A 19,500-nucleotide genomic window follows, 5' to 3' on the forward strand; every position below is an offset into this window, starting at 1 on the left:
GTCCCAGCAACCCAGAGCCTCAGCTGGGCATGGGGCTGAGAGAGTGTAAGTGCCAGAGCTGCAGGTGAGCACAGAGGCCAGGAGGAGAGGGTGGCAGGCAGAGTGGCCAGGGGAACACAGCATGCCTGGACCAAGGACCTGCACATGGGCCAGGGAGGGCAGCCAGTGTGGGCAAGGAGGTGCAGGAAGAGAGAGCTGATTAGGTGCCCTTTGCTCCTTCAATGACTCTCCCATGACTGACTTCTTGGTGTCATACCACTCAGAGAGGCTTAGATGTGACAGAGAAGAGGGGCTGACCGTAACCAAGGCTCTTCTCAAGTCAAGATGTCAAATTATAGAATACCATTAAAATAAAATAATCTAAATAATCTTAACGAAGTAGCCAGACATCCAGACTGTGCACCCTCTGTCAGGCTGGCCTGGTGTGAGATGAGACGACCAGTGAAGAAATCAAGAATCCTCTTTCCCTTTCAGGTGGCAGCGGGCAGGGGGTGGAGGGAGGGACGCATGAATGGAAAGCACAGAGGCTGAATATACTCCACCCACAAGAGGCCTTGTGGGAATTTTATTACGTAGAGTGTAAAATGAATTGTCAGTCAAATAAAAAGAACATTTTTTAAAACAACATGCATAACATTTTCCAATTGCCTTTTTTAATAGTTAGACATTTCAAGCATTATAATAAGGAGAAAAAACCAGCAACTGTAACTTCAGTAAATTTCAAACGGAATGTCCCCCAGGTCAATTAAAAATGCAAGAAAAAATAGCTTCAATTCCGTTTTTTTTTTTCTTTAAAAATACATGTTATCTGTACAAGATACACTACAGTAAACATTGAAAAATCATATTATCCCTTTTATTAAATCAAAATTATTTAATTCATACTGTGGTTAATACTAGATTTATTCATTCATCTAGTTAATTTGACAAATATTAAGAAAATATTTAAAAGAAAAAAGCAAAAAACACCTTGGAATTAAAAAATAGTTACTACATTTTCATAGGGTTTAATGTTCCACAGTGTTTGTTAAAAGTTATACTGAATTTCTTAATCTGAAAAATAACAGTATTTGTATTTCCAAGAGAATAGAGAAAGGTTTTTTGTTTTGTTTTTAAAACAGCTTGGAGGTCTTAGATACACAATTCCAACTGGTAATGGAGACATGAAAAAAAAAAGTATGCTAAACACATGAACACATTTTTATATTACCCTTTAGAACTCTAGAAATTATACAAACCCTATAAAATGCCCCCTCCCAATCCCTATTGGACAGTAATACTATTACCTGTCTCAATTCAGAATTCACATAATTAATTACAATACATAATAGTTCAGTTTTTTAAAAAATGCAATAAACCAGACAGCCAAGATATAAGAAATTAGAAGTAAAACATTTAATGAATTTACACATTTAAGAATACTTAAATACTGTTTAAAAATTTTAAAAAAGAATTTGTTACATACCACCTAAGACTTCCAAGCCACTTTCTGGTGCAACAGAAAAAAACTGTAAATAAAAACGACGTGAAACAAAACAAAACAAAACAAAAAACGTCATGTTGAAATGTCACTGCTCTGAGATACATTCTGGTGCCTGAATTTGCAGGTATTGCTCCAAAAAGAAGCCCAGAGCTTGCACACATGAAATAACAAACAAAAATAATGAAACAAAAATGATAAGCAAATTTTAGTAATTAATTTCCCCGATTTTTAGAAAAATTCTGTTAATCTAAATATAGTGTTTCACAGAACAAAACAAAGGTTCTTCATTAAAAGGTTTGCAAATCTAAAACCTGTTACAAATAGGTTTTCTTTCACAATGATTTCAAGGGGAGAGGCCAGCCACGAGGACATTGTTCTACTGCTCCTGTGGGAGGAAGAGAAGGAGTTAGTCGGTGGGGGCAAATTCTCAAGCCCCTGTGCCCTGTGTATAGGCGGGGAGGTGAGAGGCTGACTTTCTGGCTCCTCAACAGGAACCGACACACACAAGTCTAAGCGCTCCCCCTGGGCCTCACATCATGGTATCCAGCCTGGACAAAATCTCTCTTGAAGAGGAGGTCCTGGGGCTTCTCAGCCTGCTGGGGACTCTGGATGGGGGAAAGGGAGCCTATGAGCAGTACTTTGCAGTCTCCACCAGCCCTGACACCTGTTTCCCCAGACCCAGACAGCCAATCTGGTGGTGAGATGCCCAATCAGCTGCGTCCAGAGGTAACTGGTTGTTATCTGACCAACTGGCATCAGGTCATCTGGAATATGCTCTGCGGGAACATCTGGCCTCTTCCCTTTAATAAGAAACTTGATTTTGGCCTCTGGACAGAATCCTCCAGGCTTCTGTGCAGGATGGAGTTGCGCTCTGGCTTTGCTCCGCCCTGCCTGCAGGGGTGTGGATGCACACTCTTGCTGCCCAGGGCAAGGCTGACAGCTTGGCCACTCTGTCCCCTCTGTTGTCCCTACTTGTGGTACCAGACTTGTCTTCTAAGCTTGGCACTCTCGTTTACAGTTAGAGAAACTGAGGCCCATAGGAGGAAAGTGATTACTCTTCAGCACCGAGGTCTGGGATCTAGATTCCCCAGGGCTGCCCAACCAACTCTCCTCCCGATTGGCCCAAACTCTCTTTCCCTGGAGTAAGGAGGGGAGTTGGAGCTGCAGCTGGGCTCTCAAAGTTGGTTCCTCCTTAGTCCAGTGCTTTCACCCTGGGGTCAAGGGACATAGAGGGTTGAGAAGGGGTTTTGGGCTGGCAGGGAGCAGTGGCAGCACAGGGGTCTGTTACAAACCTGGCTGTGAGCCTGAGCCTGGCCTAATGTCTGCCCGTAGAAAGCAACCTGCTGCCTGTAGTATTCTGCCCAGGCCATTGTGTAGTCCGGCGGGGAGTTGGCCGGAGGAGCAGTGCTGGCAGCGTGACCTGGTTGACAAAGGAAGCACTCAGGTTAATGGGAATGGGGATGCACTGAGGTGGGTGGGATGTCCTTCCCAAAGGCCTGGGCATTGCTTTCCCTCTGGACAGCTGGAAGGTAAGGACATTGATGAGGCCAGTGCCTGGGGACAGTGCAGTAGCACTGTGCAGTTTGGAGCTATAGAAGTGCCATTAGCCTTTTGTCACCCTTCCTGTCATGCCCCACACAAAGACAAACCTTCACATCTGTCCTCTCACAGAGAGACAGAAGGATTCTGGCCTGAAGGAAGCACAGTCCCTGCACCTGTCTGCTTGCCCCATCAGCCCTAGTGCTGGAAGAAGCAAAAGTGGGGGGACAATAAGGGGATTAGTTTGGGTGCCTCTATCAGTATCCAAATCCCATGAAGAGCTTAAAACACAGGTCTGTGTGTGTCGGCGAAGCTTGATTGGGAGGTCTCAGGAAGACTGGGACTCTGAGCTTTCAGCAGCCTCCCTCAGAGGTAGGGAGCAACCTTCATATCCCCACCCTCTGTCCAGCGATGAGTCCAACACCAGAGTGAATGTTTTCCTAGTAGCCTCTGGCCTGAGCGCTTCCAACAAGCAAATAAAATTACACAGATGCAAAGCAGGAGAAACAGCTCCTTAAACAATGCCCCAAGACTGAGCTCATTCTGGCATCTACATAGAGAATTTAGTGATGCACCATAGCTTTTTTTCTTTTTTGCTTGTTAGATCCCCCTGCCCCCCCCCCTTTTAAAGACTGGTTTAAATTATAGTAGTACAGCTAAAAAAAATGGGCTTACTTAAAACAGTCAAATCCCAAAGGCATGTATATTTGGTCCCAGAGAAAACATCTGTGGGGCCAGTCTCTGACCACCCCCATAGGATGTGACTGTTTTAAGAAAAACTAACAACCGAGCACCTACTCCAATTTTAGGCTCCCTTCCCTGAGTTTTGCCATCTCTTTTCTCTTCACCTAAGCCACAAAGAAATGGGTAGCACCAAGAGAGAGAGAAAGAACAAGATACCCTGTCGGTCTGAGCCTGGGCCAGGCAGCCATCAACCAGAATCATTCAGTTCCAAAGGGGACAGCCAGTGCCAGACTTGAGTCCACACTCCCAGGTGCCACACCCACCTCTAGGTCCTTTGGAGTCCAGCAGGGGGGTCAGAGAAGAGGGGGGATGGCGCCTCTGCCAGGCATACAGGCAGCAGCACAATCACTGACTACACTCAGGCTCCTCTGACAGAGACAGGCAGGCGCACAGGAAGTGGACAAAGGCAAGTATTGAGATCAAGACACATAAGGAAGGCATTAAAGAAAAGAAGGTGAGAGCAAGCCATGGGCAATTAAGCCTCCGGGCCTGGGGAGGGACTCTATCACTGGGGAACTGCTTGTCATGAAGGCCATCGCACTCACTCTGTTTTTTGTAATAGTCTTCCCAAGCCTTGCTGTAGTCAGGCTGGCTGCTCTGCGGCTGGCTCTGCTGGCCTGTGCGAAGAACACAAAAGCAGTCAGGCCTTCCTGGCGTCCTCAGCGCCTCGGCCCCCAGCCCGCCAATGGCAGGCCCTGCTCTGCACTCACTCCTGGCCACACACTGCTCCATGAGCCTTGCCTGGAAAGAAGGCAGGAGCTGGCTGGCTGGCTGTGGGAGGTGTGAGGAACCCACAGTGGAGGGGCCAATGGTCACAACAGGCACCCGCTCTAGCCTCAGGCCTTTCTGGGGAGGAAGGAAGAGGATAGAGGGTGTGCATGGAGTGTTTCAGACCCTCTCTTCTTTGCGGACTCTTAGGCATACCCACTAGGCACCCTGGCAGTGGAGACCAGGGTAGGGGAGAGACACTCAGTGCCAGGCAACAGCTGCAGTGCCCTGCCCAGGGGAATGAGAGAGGATTAAAGGACCTGACGCTGATCATAGCAACAGGTCAGCACCTTCCTTTCTGCTGAGGTCAGGGCTAGCTTGAGGGTCCACTTGCAACAGCCACCAAAGGCCCCCTTCAATGCTTTCCCTGTGAGAATTGTAGTTTATAGCAGATAGGCAGGAAGAGCTACTGAAAACTTGCAGCAATTTTCTCTGCTGGTTAATATACCACAGACTGAGGAGGAGTCGGGGGGAGAGGTAGGAGGGGTAAGAAGGGGAGAAGACGCTCACTGGGACGATGAGACAAGTGAGGAACGCAGGCAGCACAACTCTTCCCTCAGGACTCTGCTTCCCAACAAGACTTCACTGACCCAAACCAATTCTCAATTCCCAAATTTTCCAAATAAACAGGCTGGGCAAGCTGGCTCTTGCCTATCACCTTAGCAATGGGGAGGCTGAGGTTGTAGGATCGCTGGAGCCTGACAGTTCAAGACCAGCCTAGACAGCAAGTGAGCCCTCATCATTAAAAAAGAAAAAGAAAAAGAAAAAGAAATCAGACGGGTCTAGTGGCACATGCCGATAGCCTCAGCTACTCCTGAGGTGCAGGGGGAAGAAGTCACCAGCCCAGGAGTGAGAGGCTGCAGTGAGCTACGATGATAGCACTGCTCTCCAGCCTGGGTGACAGAGTGAGACTCTATCTCTTAAAACAACAACAAAAAAAACCAAGCAAACAAAACCAGCAAAGCTCAACAACAGGAGATAAAGGCGCCCATCGGCAAAAACACCAAGTGCCCAACTGTATTTTCTCTCCTTCTTTTACTTGTTCTCTGCCTCGGCCTCGGGCAGGCTGCCTCTCTAGAAGCATATGCCAGGGCCTGTCCTGACACAAGGGACCAAAATGTGAAGCCACACCTTGCTGCCTGGGTGTGCCCTCAGATCAGAAGGGCATTCAATGACCCTGGCATTGTGGGAATGGAGCCAGAAATGAGAAGAAAACACGATCAGGCTCCGGGATAGACAAGCACGGTGAAACGGGACGTGGAACCTAGGGTGGGTTGGTGGTCCCTATGGAGTTCTCTGATGTTTAAAATATTTCATAATAGCACAGAAAACCCCACAAACATATCATTTTAGGCCTTAGAAAAGTACTTTAGAAATCAAACTCAAACCTTTCACTTTCTGTACAACAAAAGTGGAGCCCCAGAGAAGGGGAGAGGTGCGTGTCTAAGGCCAGTCTAGAGTGGACTCCAGACTCTGCTCAACGGAAAAGTGGCAGAACCCCAGGAAGCAGGCTTAGTCCCTTGCAAGCGAGGCCACGACGCTGCTCCTGCAGCCTGGTGTGCTGTGAGGAGCAGCGACTGCAGACACACTGAGAGGGGCTTTCCAGACAGACAGGTAGAAACTTCAGATGGGCCAAAAGAACCTAAATTCACTAAGGTAAGGGTCTTGTTTTACTACATGAAGGCTGTGTAAGAAGGGCTACGCCCCCATTCCCCCCCAATAATGACTCTAAGCTACCACGGGACACAGTGGACAGTGGCTATGACTCTACACCAGTCTCCCTAGAGAGGCGGCACTCAGCAAAGGTGATTCTCTATGGTTTGCTTTCTGAAAAGTTCAGGAGACAAAGAACAATCCTTGTAAGAAGATGCTGGAGAGATGAGAGGAAGATGGTCACCCTGAGGCTGAGGAGAGTGGGAAGGGTGCCCAGCAAGCAGAGCTCTGGGCAGGCGCTGGTCTCCCTCAAAGAGAGGAAGGAGGGAGGAGGAGGAGAGGCTCCACTCAAACCACACCCGCAGCCCACCCGTTTGTAGGGAACAAAAGCGTCAGAGGCCCACGGCTCAGAGAAGGACAGGTGGGCCAAGAATGTCAGCCCCATGTCCCCACCCCAGTAGAGGCTTGTGCTACTCCCTTTGGAGCTCCTCCTGTGCCCACACATTCTGTACAGATCTGCTGGCAGCTCCCAGTGCCCCAGGAGACTCCCTGACCTCCCTGCTGGCCAAGGTGGAATGAGGGTTGTTTCAAGCCCATCAGCCCCACAGCCTCTGGGAGCATCAGTTGTTGGCCATGGCCCTTCCAAAGGGCATGCACACTTCCCTCACCCCACAGTCACTTACTTGGGACCTGCTGTGTGGGCTGCTGCCACGCCTGGTAGGTGCTGCCCCAGCCCTGGGTCAGAAAGGCCGGAGGACCACTGTGGATGACAGAAGAGTTACTCATTCCAGTGTGGGTCATGGCCCCTGCATCGCCCACCTCTGGACTGCTTACCTCCCTCACCCCAACCAAGCACCACGGCCCCCTTGCGCTGCTGGTGACCGAGTGATGACCCTAGTCCTGTCTACTCCCCAGCTGGCGTAAGAGTAGGCACCACCTACCTCACAGGGGTGCTGTGGGGGTTCCCGTTCACCTTAGCAGCCATGTTTGGGAAGCACCCCGAGCTCCTTGGAGGAAAGGTGCTGTAACATAGTGAAAGATAAAAACCGCGTCTCAACCACAGAAAGGCTCTGCACAACTCCCCTTGGGGATGCTGGTGGTGAATGAAAGGCCCTTTGCCCTCTGGGGAGGTTCTCACCCCATCACTGGTCAGTAAGTGATAGACCGGCCAGAGGGGCCACTGATGAAGGGGAAATCAGAGGGCTCTAGCCAGCACTCCCTAGAAATAGCTACAAATGAGTAAAGGAGGATCTCCTGGTGTGAGAAATTCTCCCAGGCAAGGCTGATGGCAAAAGACTCACTTTTGATGAGGTGTGGCAGGTGGCTGGCTGAAGGGACTTTGTCCAAAGGCTCCAGGTGCTCCAAGACTGGTCCCCTGTGGTGGCAGAGGGAGCTCTTACCTCCTGTTGCCTGAACCTCTATCGTCTGCCCAAACCCGCCCCAAGGCAAAGCCCAGATTTTAGGGAGATTGAGTCAAATGAAGTACGCCTACAGCACTCACACTAGCCTTCCTTCCCCACAGTGGACTTCTCTTGCAGAAGTGGTTCTGCCCTTGAGTGACCAATACCACACACAGCCGATACTGGCACCACCACAATTGCCCTGTCATGTCACCCTGGGGGTAGGGACCAACCTGCTTGACTCTCCCGTCAATTCAGGCTGGCCCAAGGCTCTCTCTGCCATTCTATGTCCCCATTGAGGTGAGCAGTGGCCCATCTGTCCTCCATCAACACTCCCTTTCTTTATCTGCTTTGAGGTGCCTGAAACTAAAGCCAGAGTCAATGAAAACTGCCTGCGGGGCTGGCCACCGGCCATGCCAGCAGTCCAGGGGCAGTGCTGAGGAAGCTGCCTCCGTGCTCATCTAAGCCTGCAGAGGACACGGCTGTGGGGAATCCTGCCAGAGGCTTCCTTCATGGCTTTGGGCCTGGCCCTGGCATTCCCTGGGTCTCCAACCTTCCCCTCAGCATAGTGGGAGGGGGCTGCCCCTCACATGGTATAAGGATTCAAAGGCACAGGAAACACCAGGTTCTGGGGAAAAACAGGTATCTTGGATATCCAAAAGAAAGCCCAGCTATTACTAAGCCAGGTGGTGAAAGGACCTCGTACGTACGCCAACTTTCTCATCTATGAGATGTCTGGCCACCTCGATCTGTTGAGGAATGCCCCTGATGGTGAATATCCGCAGGTTGGGGTCTGTGTTGGGAGGGGGGTTCCGCTGAAGTTCCACGTGGGCTCCTGACTGCTGGTTTATGCTTTTGATGTTCTCACCGCCTGTGGGCAGGAGAAAGAGCAGGATAAACGGCAATTGTAGGCTCTGCAGCACTTGTCCTGACAGGAGAAAAGTACTATTTACTTTTAAATAGTTCTGAGAAAACCCAGGTTTCTGTATGTGCAAAACCAGCTCTGGAGGCAAGATGAGGCCAGGACACCACTAAGTAGCTCCTGCAGAGGCCCAGTATCTACATACTGGAGCTCACCCAGGGAGGCCAGCCTGTGGTGCTCCTACTGCAGCCAAGGTCCCGTACCCTTCTCTGCACAAGAATGGCGACCCAATGGCCCCTCCATGGCATAATGGGGGCCTTCAGCCTGGGCGTGGGCCATTGCCTCGCTCTCCTTCTCTGCACAAGTCAAACAGACAGCCCCAGGCCCTAATAATGTCTGGAGCTCACCGTGGCTTTCAAGATCCAGTCCTGTTACTCTTTCAGTCCCTGCCTCCTCCACTAGGGGGGATGGGTCTAGACAGAGAGGCAGTCCAAGCACTGGGGGTTACAGGGGCCTGGGTGGAGCTCCCTAATGAAAATTTAGTTGAACTCTTTGAAAAACCTATGAGAGTCCCAATCTCTTAATGAAATCTGCATAACAAAAGGTCTACCAGTCTAACAATGATTGGATTCTTCTTTTGAAATTTCACAGAACTTCTAGAACAGCTCTGCTCTGCTGGAGGGGGGGTCGTATGGGGAGGTTAAAATGAGGCATAATATAAGGAAAACTTACAGTGAGAGTTCTGTAAAAATTGGGAAAAGACATCTATACCTGTTGAAAATCTGGTACAAGGAAGCAGGGAGCCCCTTGAGCAAAAGCAGAGCCTGAAGTTGGTGTTTACACCCTCCACTGCCCACAGCCAAACAGACCCTGAGTGACATGTGCCACTTCACTGGGACAGAGCCTACATTTTCCCAATGCTCTAGCCTCCTCCTACCCTGCAGCTGGAAAGCCATGTCTGAACAACCTATCAAGAGCGCACCCTACTTTAGGCTGGTGGCCCTTCCCAAGGAGACCAGCCCTTGCGCCACAGGAGGGTAGCCAGGAGACTGATAGCTTGTGGACAAGCCTTCAGATAACTGTTAAGTTTAGGGAGGCAAAAGATCCCAAGAAAAATATTGTACTGGCTTGGCACCTATAGCTCAGCAGCTAGGGCACCAACCATGTACACTGGAGCTGGTGGGTTCGAATCCAGCCCCGGCCTGCCAAACAACAATGACAACTACAACCAAAAAATGGCCAGGATGGGTGGGCACCTGTAGTTCTAGGTGCTTGGGAGGCTGAGGCAAGAGAATTGTTTAAGCCCAGGAATTTGAGGTTGCTGTGACGGTCATAGCACTCTACCCAGGGTGATAGCTTAAGACTTTGTCTCAAAAGTCTTTTTTTTTTTTTTTTTGAGACAGAGCCTCAAGCTATCCCCCTGGGTAGAGTGCCATGACTTCACAGCTCACAGCAACCTCCAACTCCTGGGCTCAAGCGAATCTCCTGCCCTAGCCTCCCAAGTAGCTGGGACCACAGGCGCCTGCCACAATGCCCGGCTATTTTTTGGTTGCAGCTGTCATTGTTGTTTGGTAGGTCCGGGCTGGATTCGAACCCGCCACCTTAGGTGTATGTGGCTGGCGCCTTAGCCACTTAAGCCACAGGCTCGGAGCCCTCAAAAAAGTCTTATACTAATATTTTCTTAAAGCATTCCTAGAACTTCAGAAAAGCACCCATACATTTTCTAACCTGGACACACCTGCTTGTCTTGGGGACACATAGGCCAGAAAGGACAGCTCTGCATGGCCTCTAGGCTGCCCGAGCCCAGCAGGGCCTCTCATTAGGCCCTGTACTCAGAGGTCATGGGTGTCATCTTTGACTCCAAAAGTAAGCAGCTTGGCTCCTAGGCAACAGTTTTTGGGGAGCAATGAAGAGAAAAGAATACAAAGAGGCTGTTTCCATAGGCCCACCCAGGACCTGAGGGATCCTACCAGCCTCCGCTTAGACACCACTTGGTCTGGATACAGGAGCATGAGAGGCCAGACGGCCAAACATTCAGCCTTCCGTACTGGGCACTGGGATCAGCAGCCCCAGAGAGCCTCAGCTCCAGTCTTGGGAAAAGCATGCTAATAAGGTGAGGAGGCGCCACAAAACTGCACAGGGTCCGGAAGGAGTTAATTTAAGTTCATCTTTCTTCAAAATGAGGTCACCAGCCTGGCACATGGTGGCTGTCTATAGACTCATTCAGCAGCCTGCTCATTCTTCCACCTGATGGGGGGCAGAAGCGACCCACCAGCGACCCCCTGGCTGGTCGTGAAATCGTAAAGCAATTAATCAAGCAGGCTAAAAGGCCTGGCTGACAAGAGCAGGCTGGCCATACTATCTGTCAGTGCTGCTGTGTTTATCATGGAAATCCAGCAGGGGCCCGTCCGTCTGTCCAGGGCTGGAGCTGGGGAGAACAGGGCCTGACTGCGTGGGGCTCCCTGTCCTTCCCCAGGCGCCTGTCCCAAGAGAAAGAAATGCCTCACTCCAGCCCTGAGGATGTGTGCTCACACTGACGAGATGGAAAGACCCTCCCCACAGCCAGTGAAACCATTATGGGACTTCCTTCGCTGTTTCTGAACAGGGCACAAGGACTGGTTCTCCTGTGTCTCCCCTCTAGGAATCAGTCAGGATGACTCTGTGGAGGACAGATTATGAGGAGCTGTCTCGTGAGCACCAAGGCTCCACTGAGAGGAACTGTCACAGTGAAGCAGTGAGGCCTGGTAGGGGCTGGACGAGACGCACATGCAAATAAAAACCGCGCTGACAAAACAGTTTTCAAAGGGCCAAGTAACCTTCCTCAGCCTAAAGGATTCAATGGCATGGCAGTCAAATTGATGGCCTGGGCAGTGTGCAGCCGCCAGTGGTATTCTGAGCAGTGGGCGACACCCATGACACACTGCGGCAGGCACGCCCTGCCAGAAAACTAAAGCAAACCCACCTCGCCCCCACCACCTCTGAAGGGGTAATCATAACATGGATACAGAAGACAGATGTTCTGAAAGAGCATGAAACACACGCTGGCTGTGAGCAGAGACGTGTGCTGCTCCCGCTGACACACTCTGGAAGGGTTGAGGAGGGGCCCCACCCCGCCCCAGCCCTCGGCTCTCTGCTGGTGAAGATACTCTCTCGAGTCATGCTCCCTGCAACTTGAGCAGCGATCAAACAGCTAAGAGAAATTTGGTGATCAAAGAAATTTGAGAAACTCTGGGGAGAAGACTATTTATTTCCTCCATATGCTGTGGAATACACAATGAAGACAGATACGAAACCCGGTGACAAATGGGGATCTGCTGCTGGCAGTGAGGGTTGGCTTGGAGCCCCCTGGAAGCCAAGCCCAGCTGCCCTGCAGGGCGATGGCCCCAAAGCCACGGCCCTAATCTCAGTGGCCATTCCTGGTTCCAAGTCCAGCTGAGATGACCCAGAAATCTGCCCTTTCTCTCTTGTTTCTCACTGAAGAACAGGAAGGGTCTGTATTAGCCAATAATGAGGTTTTCTACCTAATGTTCTCTAAAATACCTAGAAACAACTAAGAAATCAATTCTTATTTCCCTCCACAGGGTATCTGTTACTCACAAGAAATGTGCTGAAAGGATAAAAACCGTTTTCGCGGGTTGTGTCAATAAAGAGCAAATACCTGAACCCAGTAAGGGAAGTGGTGGTGCACTGTCAGAAAGCAGCCTTCACTGAGGACACTCTCTAACCTGTGCCCCTAAGATGCTTGGAGGTAAGTCAATTACCAGCCAGTCAGTCAATCTACAAACATCCTAAGGCCTTTCAACAACCTCTGCTCAGGCAACAAAGCAGTGGGCTTTATCTTCTCTTCATACTCACTAAGGAAAAACTCTCCCCCCTCCCCGACAGGGCAGCCAGCAATCTCGGAGAACATCCCTGCAAAGCAGGCAGCTCCTCCCACAAACGTGGCAGCCCCAGTCAGCAGCAGCAGCAGAGACTCCATCTCAGGTTGGGAGGTCTGCATGACCCGCCTCCTCTCAGGTACAGCAGCTGCCTCTTACCTTTGCCTATGACGAGGCCACACTTATCTGCGGGCACTGTATATGTTATCTCCTGGACACCACCAGGGGTTCCCACACTCCAGTCACCACGGCTGCGACCTCTTCCTCTGGGTACTGCCAGGCTTCCGAAGCCGTCTCTTTCCTGGGAAGGAAATGAGGCTCTAGTGATGATCTCTGCCACTGCCACTAGCACCACTCTTCATCTTCTCCAGGGAACAGGTTAGGTGACAGGATGTAATCACTGCCACACATTAGAACCTAGCACCTTGCCACCCACACTTCAGATTTTGAAGCAGTCTTTCAAATCAGAATTAATGCAAAATCCCAGGTGCATATGAGGACGACACGTACAGATAAATGCATGTGGTTACATAAACAGCACAAATATACCCAATTAAAACAGGCAGTCAGATTCAAATTCCAAGTCTGAGGCTCAATGACCCTTTTGCCTAGAGTTTTAATTACTGGGCCATAATCTACAAGCATCAAGTGTTGGTTTTTTCTTCAAAGCTGAGGCTGCTCTTTCCTGTGCTGAGACATGCTAGACCTATCAGAAGCCAGATGTGAGGTGCTAACGAGCTCTGGGTACTTGAAAGTGACAGGAGTAACAACTGGGCCTGCCCCTCCCCAATCAGGCTGCAGGGAAGACCGAGCCAGTCACTGCTTGAATTTACCATAACTGGCACTACCACAAGCAAAAAGGATTCTAAGAAAAATTGGTTGTTCTGCCCTCAAGAAAATGCAGAAATATGTTCAAGGGTCACCAGTCAGGGATACTTCAGAAGGGAGAGATAGGGGAAAGCAGCCAGGCTCCCCTATCCTGCTGGAAAAGTTTCCGAATCTTTCTCACACTGTTCACCCAGCACAGAGTGAAGCTTAAATCTAACACCTAACAGAGGAAGATTCCTTCCATTTAGAGGGTGACAAATCTCATTCCAGCCTTTTGTCCTCTGAGTCGCTTTAGAGCTCCAGCATTCAAAATCTTTTATGTTTGGCAAAACCTGTTCCTGAATGATGAAGAGTAAACGGAACATTCACTCAGAATCCAGACCAGCAGAGCTGAGACAAGTGAAGCCCTCTTTCCCTACACTCTGCTTTTATGAGACAACGACCAGTAAACAAGGTGATTTTGGCCTCTATACACATGCACACCCATACACAGCTGACTTGTTATGAATCTTGAGAACGAGGCTCTCTCCCAAACATCTCAGAGCCTCTGTAGCACTATGTTCATGAACTCACTACAAATAAGAAGTTAGAAATCAGTCAGTGTCAACGACCATAGCCCACACGAGAAAAAAACACAATTGAATTCCAGAAGGGGAGGGGAGGAGGTTCAGTAAATTCTCACCTAACGGGGACAGTGTAAGGTCTATAACAGCACATCTCCTGGGTGAAGGACTCACCTGCAACTCAGACTTCACCTTACAACACAATGGAACCTAATCACACCCCTCAACATTATACTGCCCCCTAAAAATCATTTAGTGCCTTTTCTAAACTTGTATAGTCCTAAGAACTGCCTGGGACTCTAGCTTAAACTCAAGATCTGGGTGGTGCCTGTGGCTCAGCGAGTAGGGTGCTGGCCCCATATACTGCGGGTGGCAGGTTCGAACCTGCCCCAGCCAAAATGCAACAACAAAAAATAAATAAATAAAATAAAACTCAAGATCCTCCGCTGAACATTCTGATTTAGTAGATCTGGGGTGCCTACAAATTTGTAATCTTTGCAAGTGCCCCCAGGTGGCTCTTCAGGGCTTATGTGAGGGATACCTCCTAGCGGAACCCTTTACTACTCAACATGCTACTGAGAAAACTGGGCCCAGAAATTCCAAGGCTTGTCCAAGGTTGCACAACTAATGGCAAAGCTAGGACTATAATTTCCAATCTATTGCTTCTGTTACTCTGCTCTGGATATTCTCTGATTTTTCTCAGTCCTGAATACTTAGTTGTTTGAAACCTGGCAAACTGCGTGATACCTCCCCAAATAGTTTAGTTAGAAACTGGGTAAAGACAATCTAGATTCTGGGGTAATAAAGGCAGCAACATAATAAACTAGCAGGGAAAAGAAGAGGCAGATATAGAGATGTAGCTGGTTTTTTCCAGCTGACTTGAAGGGGTGACTACTCTGTGGTCCTGCCCTGAGACCCACATAAAACTTTCCACTTTTGTAGGTGAGAGATCTGAATTCCAGCAAGCTGGACCCACCTGGGCTGTAAGGATCAGTTCACTGATGATGTGTGCTGCATGCTGACACCGATCTGGAGGACCCATGACCTGTGCAGCTCTCTCTGGACTAATCCCATCATCTGTGGAACCAGGTGAGAGATGAGATTAGGAAAAAGCCCAACACTTGAAAGAAACAAAGGACAATGTGATTCATAATCAATATTCTTACCAGCAATACCAAAAGGGGAAATAAGGATATTACCAACTCTGTAGTCCCAGCTACTTGGGAGTGCCTAAGCCCAAGAGCTGGAGGTTGCTATGAGCCGTGATGCCATACCACTCTACTGAGGGCTACAAAATGAGACTCTGTCTCTAAAAAGAAATAAAAAATTAAGTAAAATAAAAAGAATATTATTAACTCTAGGGACTCTTTTGGAGTGGTTTGACTGATAAGAAAATGTGTATGGGTTGGTGCCTGTGGCTCAGTGAGTAGAGTGCTAGCCCGGTATACAGAGGGTAGTGGGTTCAAACACAGCCCTGGCCAAACTGCAACAAAAAATAGCCGGGAGCCTGTGGTCCTGGCTACTGGGGAGACTGAGGCAAGAGAACTGCCTAAGCCCAAGAGCTGGAGATTGTTGTGAGCTGTGACACCACAGCACTCTACCGAGCGTGACAAAGTGAGACTCTGTCTCTAAAAAAAAAAGCCATAGAAAGCAGTAGAGCTCTGTCGATAATTTCTAAAAATTATGTTTAGTCTTCAGACAGTGGAGAAAATACAGTAGAATCTCTGTAAGTTGACCACCCAAGGTACTGTAATAAACTGGTCTACATAACAGACTGGGTGGTCAACATAAGGAACTAGGCTTATTACACTCATACGCCCATGTGGTGCACACCTGGTCTATGAAAACTAGGTCACCTTTTTTTTTTTTTAAGACAGAGCCTCAAGCTATCCCCCTGGGTAGAGTGCTCTGGCATCACAGCTCACAGCCACCTTCAACTCCTGGGCTCAAGCAAGTCTCCTGCCTCAGCCTCCCAAGTAGCTGGGAACACAGGTGCCCGCCACAACGCCTGGCTATTTTTTGGTTGCAGCCATCATTGTTGTTTGGTGGGCGCCGGCTGGATTCGAACCTGCCATCTTAGGTGTATGTGGCTGGCGCCTTAGCCACTTGAGCCACAGGCGCCGAGCTGAAAACTAGGTCACCTTAAGGAGGCGGTCAGCTATGGAGGCTCTACTTACTACATGTCTTTTTATGGGTGGTTTTAAATAATCTCCAATTTTATAAAATCAAAATACTAGATGGTATGTTTTTTCAAAAACATCTTTACTTGGCAAAATCAAAAGCTGAAAATGCTATGCATTTTACTTGTCAAAGAAAAAACAAAAGGCCTGGGAACATTCTGGAAAAAGGTGACCAAGCTAGTACGTATCCAAGGAGGGAATGAGGGCCAAGAGAAATTTAGATTGGCAATCTGGCAGCAGAATATTGCAAAAAAGGGCGGCGCCCATAGCTCAGTGAGTAGGGTGCTGGCCACATACACCAAAGTTGTATGACACCGATCTGGAGGGCCCAGTACCTTGGGGGTTTGAACAGTGACAACTGCAACAAAAAAAAATAGCTGGGTGTTGTGGTGGGCGCCTGTAGTCCCAGCTTCTTGGGAGGCTGAGGCAAGAGAATCACTTAAGCTCAAGAGTTGGAGGTTGCTGTGAGCTGTGATGCCACGGCACTGTATCAAGGGCGACAGCTTGAGACTATCTCAAAACCAAAAAAGAGAAAGAGATCATAAATATGGGCTAATAACAAAGCCTGTTTTGTGTTCTATAAATCTTTGTGACACTAAGGATTTTTGAGACTCATTCAAACCAACCTGGTTTAAACTGAATCCTCACGCCAGCATCATTCTGGATCTTTTTGATCATTTCCCCGTTTCTTCCTATTACAATTCCAACAGCAAACCTAGGCACAGATACCTAGGCACAGAGAAACCAAACTTCAGCAGAGCTATTCATAAAGGTGTCTTTTGTAAAGGACAGATGTTAATAGATAACTTGGTTTTTATTGCAGTGCCCTCCTGTATTTATTATAATAAAACATTTTCTTCCTTTTAGGAGTAATACTGTGGTTGCCAATCGCATTGTTGACCACTGAGTGAATCCAATGTGTCTGAGATTTGACCAAAATAGTTATGAAAGTAAAGCAAAACTAAACCTTAGACACAGGTAAAAATGGTAAGTTTTTCTTCCAAAGTCTATGAAATAAACACAAGTATATCACACACATTGATTACACTAGTGGATTTTTTTTTTGAGACAGAGTCTTAGTTTTACTTTGTCACCACAGTAGAGTACCGTGGCATCACAGCTCACAGCAACTTCAAACTCTAGGCTCAAGCAATTTTCTTGCCTTAGCCTCCTAAGCAGCTGGGACTACAGGTACCATCCACAATGCTTGGATATTTTTAGAGACAGGGTCTTGCTGTGGCTCAGGGTGGTCTTGAACCTGTTAGCTCAGGCAATCCACCTGCCTTGGCTTCCCAAGTGCTAGGATTACAGGCGTGAGCCACTGCTCCAGAGACTAGTGGATTTTTTAAATATATTTTCCTCCATTTAAAAAAATTGGGGTAGGCTTGGCGCCTGTAGCACAGTGGTTATAGAGCCGGCCACATGCACCAAGGCTGGTGGATTCAAACCTGGCTAGGGCCAGCTAAGCAACAATGACAACTGCAACAACAAAAAAAATAGCCGGGTGTTGTGGCGGATGCCCATAATCCCAGCTACTTGGGAGGCTGAGGCAAGACAATCGCTTAAGCCCTAGAGTTTGAGGTTGCTGTGAGCTGTGACACCACAACACTCTAAAGGGTAACCAAGTTAGACTCTGGCTTAAAACAAACAAAAACAATAACTTTCCTTCTCCCAGTGTCTGGTAACTTCTGCTTTTTGTCTCTATGAATTTGCTCATTCTAGATACCCCAGACAAGTGGAATCACATGCTTTGTCCTTCTGCATCTGGCTCATTGTACTAAACATACTGTTTGCATATACCAACATTTCATTCTGAAGGACAGGTTTTGATCCCATTTCAACCTCATCAACAAAACAGGCTGCCAAATTTGACACAATCATGACACAGATTGCAAAGAAAACCTGGACTTTGGTCTTTATCTGGGCAGCAGGTTAACCTTTAAAGCAAAGCCCCCAAATGCAATGGCCTCATGCTCTGAAATGCTTCCCTCACTGCAAGCTGATTCTCCCCAAGCTGTCCTCATGCCTATGCTGGGAAGTGAGCATATTCTCAGATTAGAGATCTGACCCTAGTCTCACTTGCTCACTAACCTGTGTTTTAAGCATACCTCTATACTGCCTCCTCCCATTCGGGAGCCAAAATCACCACGGACACTTCGGAAGTCAGCCTGGTCTTTCTCTCGGATGATCTCTAGAACCATTTCTCTTGCTTGCTGCATAAACACACATGAAAAGCATTATGGGGAAAAGTCTCAAAAAAAGACTTGATACTGGGTAAAATTTCAGGATCATAGCCTCCCAACTTGGGCTAAGATTCAGAAGATGCTCGGCTGTGGGAAAACATACTTCCTACTTAGGGTACACAGGAAGGCTGACACAAAGGGGTATTTATATCAAATCTTAAATGATGTTTTCTTCACACTACCCAACATGTCCACGCAGAGAAGGGTCCATCTTCTTTAAAGCCACAGTCGAGACAATACATCTGTGTGTGGTCAGAAATCGATTCCCATAGCCCCTGGGTGTTTCTTGATGCCATTTCTAGCAGGAAGGGTGGAATGAAAACTCCCACCAAGGGCAGGTCTATAAGGAGACTATGCCAAGGAGGCTGGTCACAGAGGCACTCTAGAGAAGCAGAGGAAAGACAAGCCAGGGGACACCAGCATGGCTCTGGCATCCAGAATTCTCATTTCTGTTACTAGCTGGCAGGACTTCTCCATGGACCTGACTGCACACAGGGCAGATTCAACTGTCCTCTCCCAAAGAATGTGCCTTGTTAAGTCTGCCCTGCATGTCAGGGTAATGACGAACACAATAAAGGCAGACATGCTAGTTTAACATGATTGGCTGATTTTATACAGCACTTGTATCTCTTTTTTTTTTTTAATGTTTTATTTTATTATTATTTTTTTTTTTGCAGTTTTTGGCTGGGGCTGGGTTTGAACCCATCACCTCTGGCATATGGGGCTGGCGCCCTACTCCTTTGAGCTACAGGTACCGCCCAGCACTTGTATTTTTTATTCCACAAGTATATTATTAAATAATAGAGAAATATCTATCTAATTCTCTATTATTAAATAATAGAGAAATACCTATCTAATATAACCATTTCTACATAACTAGGGAATCAATTTCTAAGGAAAAAAGATTTTACAGACCCCCATCTTTTATACCCACCCCAAAAGTCTAACTCTAAAGAGGATAAAGCCAATGACTTTTCTCACAAGAGCTCATGACTAATGTTGCTTTGCTATCAAAATCTGTATTTCTGACGATCAAAGGTTTTTATAATAAAATGTGGGGAAGAGGACAAAAGCCAACAATTTACCCTAAAATATGGCAGATTGCTTCTCTTAATATGGAATATACAGGTTTTAAATTAAAAGTACTAAAAACTGGCTTGGCACCTGTAGCTCAGCAGCTATGGCACCAGCCACAAACACTGGAGCTGGTGGGTTCAAATCCAGCCCGGGCCTGCCAAACAACAATGATTAACTACAACTAAAAAATAGCTGGGTGTTATGGCGGGCGCCTGTAGTCCCAGCTACTTGTGAGGCTGAGGCAAGAGAACTGCTTAAGCCCAAGAGTTGGAGGTTGCTGTG

At 48.1% G+C, this 19,500-nt stretch overlaps 1 protein-coding gene across 2 annotated transcripts in view; it reads right to left on the reverse strand.

Moving 5' to 3' along the window:
* Positions 1-541: 541 nt before the first annotated feature.
* Positions 542-19,500, reverse strand: part of FUBP3 (far upstream element binding protein 3) — a 63,558-nt gene continuing 44,599 nt past the window's right edge. The window contains exons 9-19 of one of the 2 annotated variants that reach the window (XM_003794897.3): positions 18,007-18,111; positions 16,525-16,627; positions 14,695-14,795; positions 12,487-12,628; positions 8,298-8,458; positions 7,489-7,562; positions 7,129-7,209; positions 6,871-6,947; positions 4,312-4,383; positions 2,776-2,903; positions 542-1,868 (exon numbers count right to left, since the gene is read on the reverse strand). In XM_003794897.3, the coding sequence (XP_003794945.1) occupies positions 1,860-1,868; positions 2,776-2,903; positions 4,312-4,383; positions 6,871-6,947; positions 7,129-7,209; positions 7,489-7,562; positions 8,298-8,458; positions 12,487-12,628; positions 14,695-14,795; positions 16,525-16,627; positions 18,007-18,111 (1,053 nt within the window). In that variant the 3' untranslated portion in view covers positions 542-1,859. The remainder of the gene's footprint in view (positions 1,869-2,775; positions 2,904-4,311; positions 4,384-6,870; positions 6,948-7,128; positions 7,210-7,488; positions 7,563-8,297; positions 8,459-12,486; positions 12,629-14,694; positions 14,796-16,524; positions 16,628-18,006; positions 18,112-19,500) is intronic. The other variant, XM_023516136.1, reaches the window with a different exon arrangement.

Source organism: Otolemur garnettii, unplaced genomic scaffold (genome assembly GCF_000181295.1).
Source record: "Otolemur garnettii isolate 467f Iridium unplaced genomic scaffold, OtoGar3 scaffold00087, whole genome shotgun sequence".
Lineage (NCBI taxonomy): Eukaryota > Metazoa > Chordata > Mammalia > Primates > Galagidae > Otolemur > Otolemur garnettii.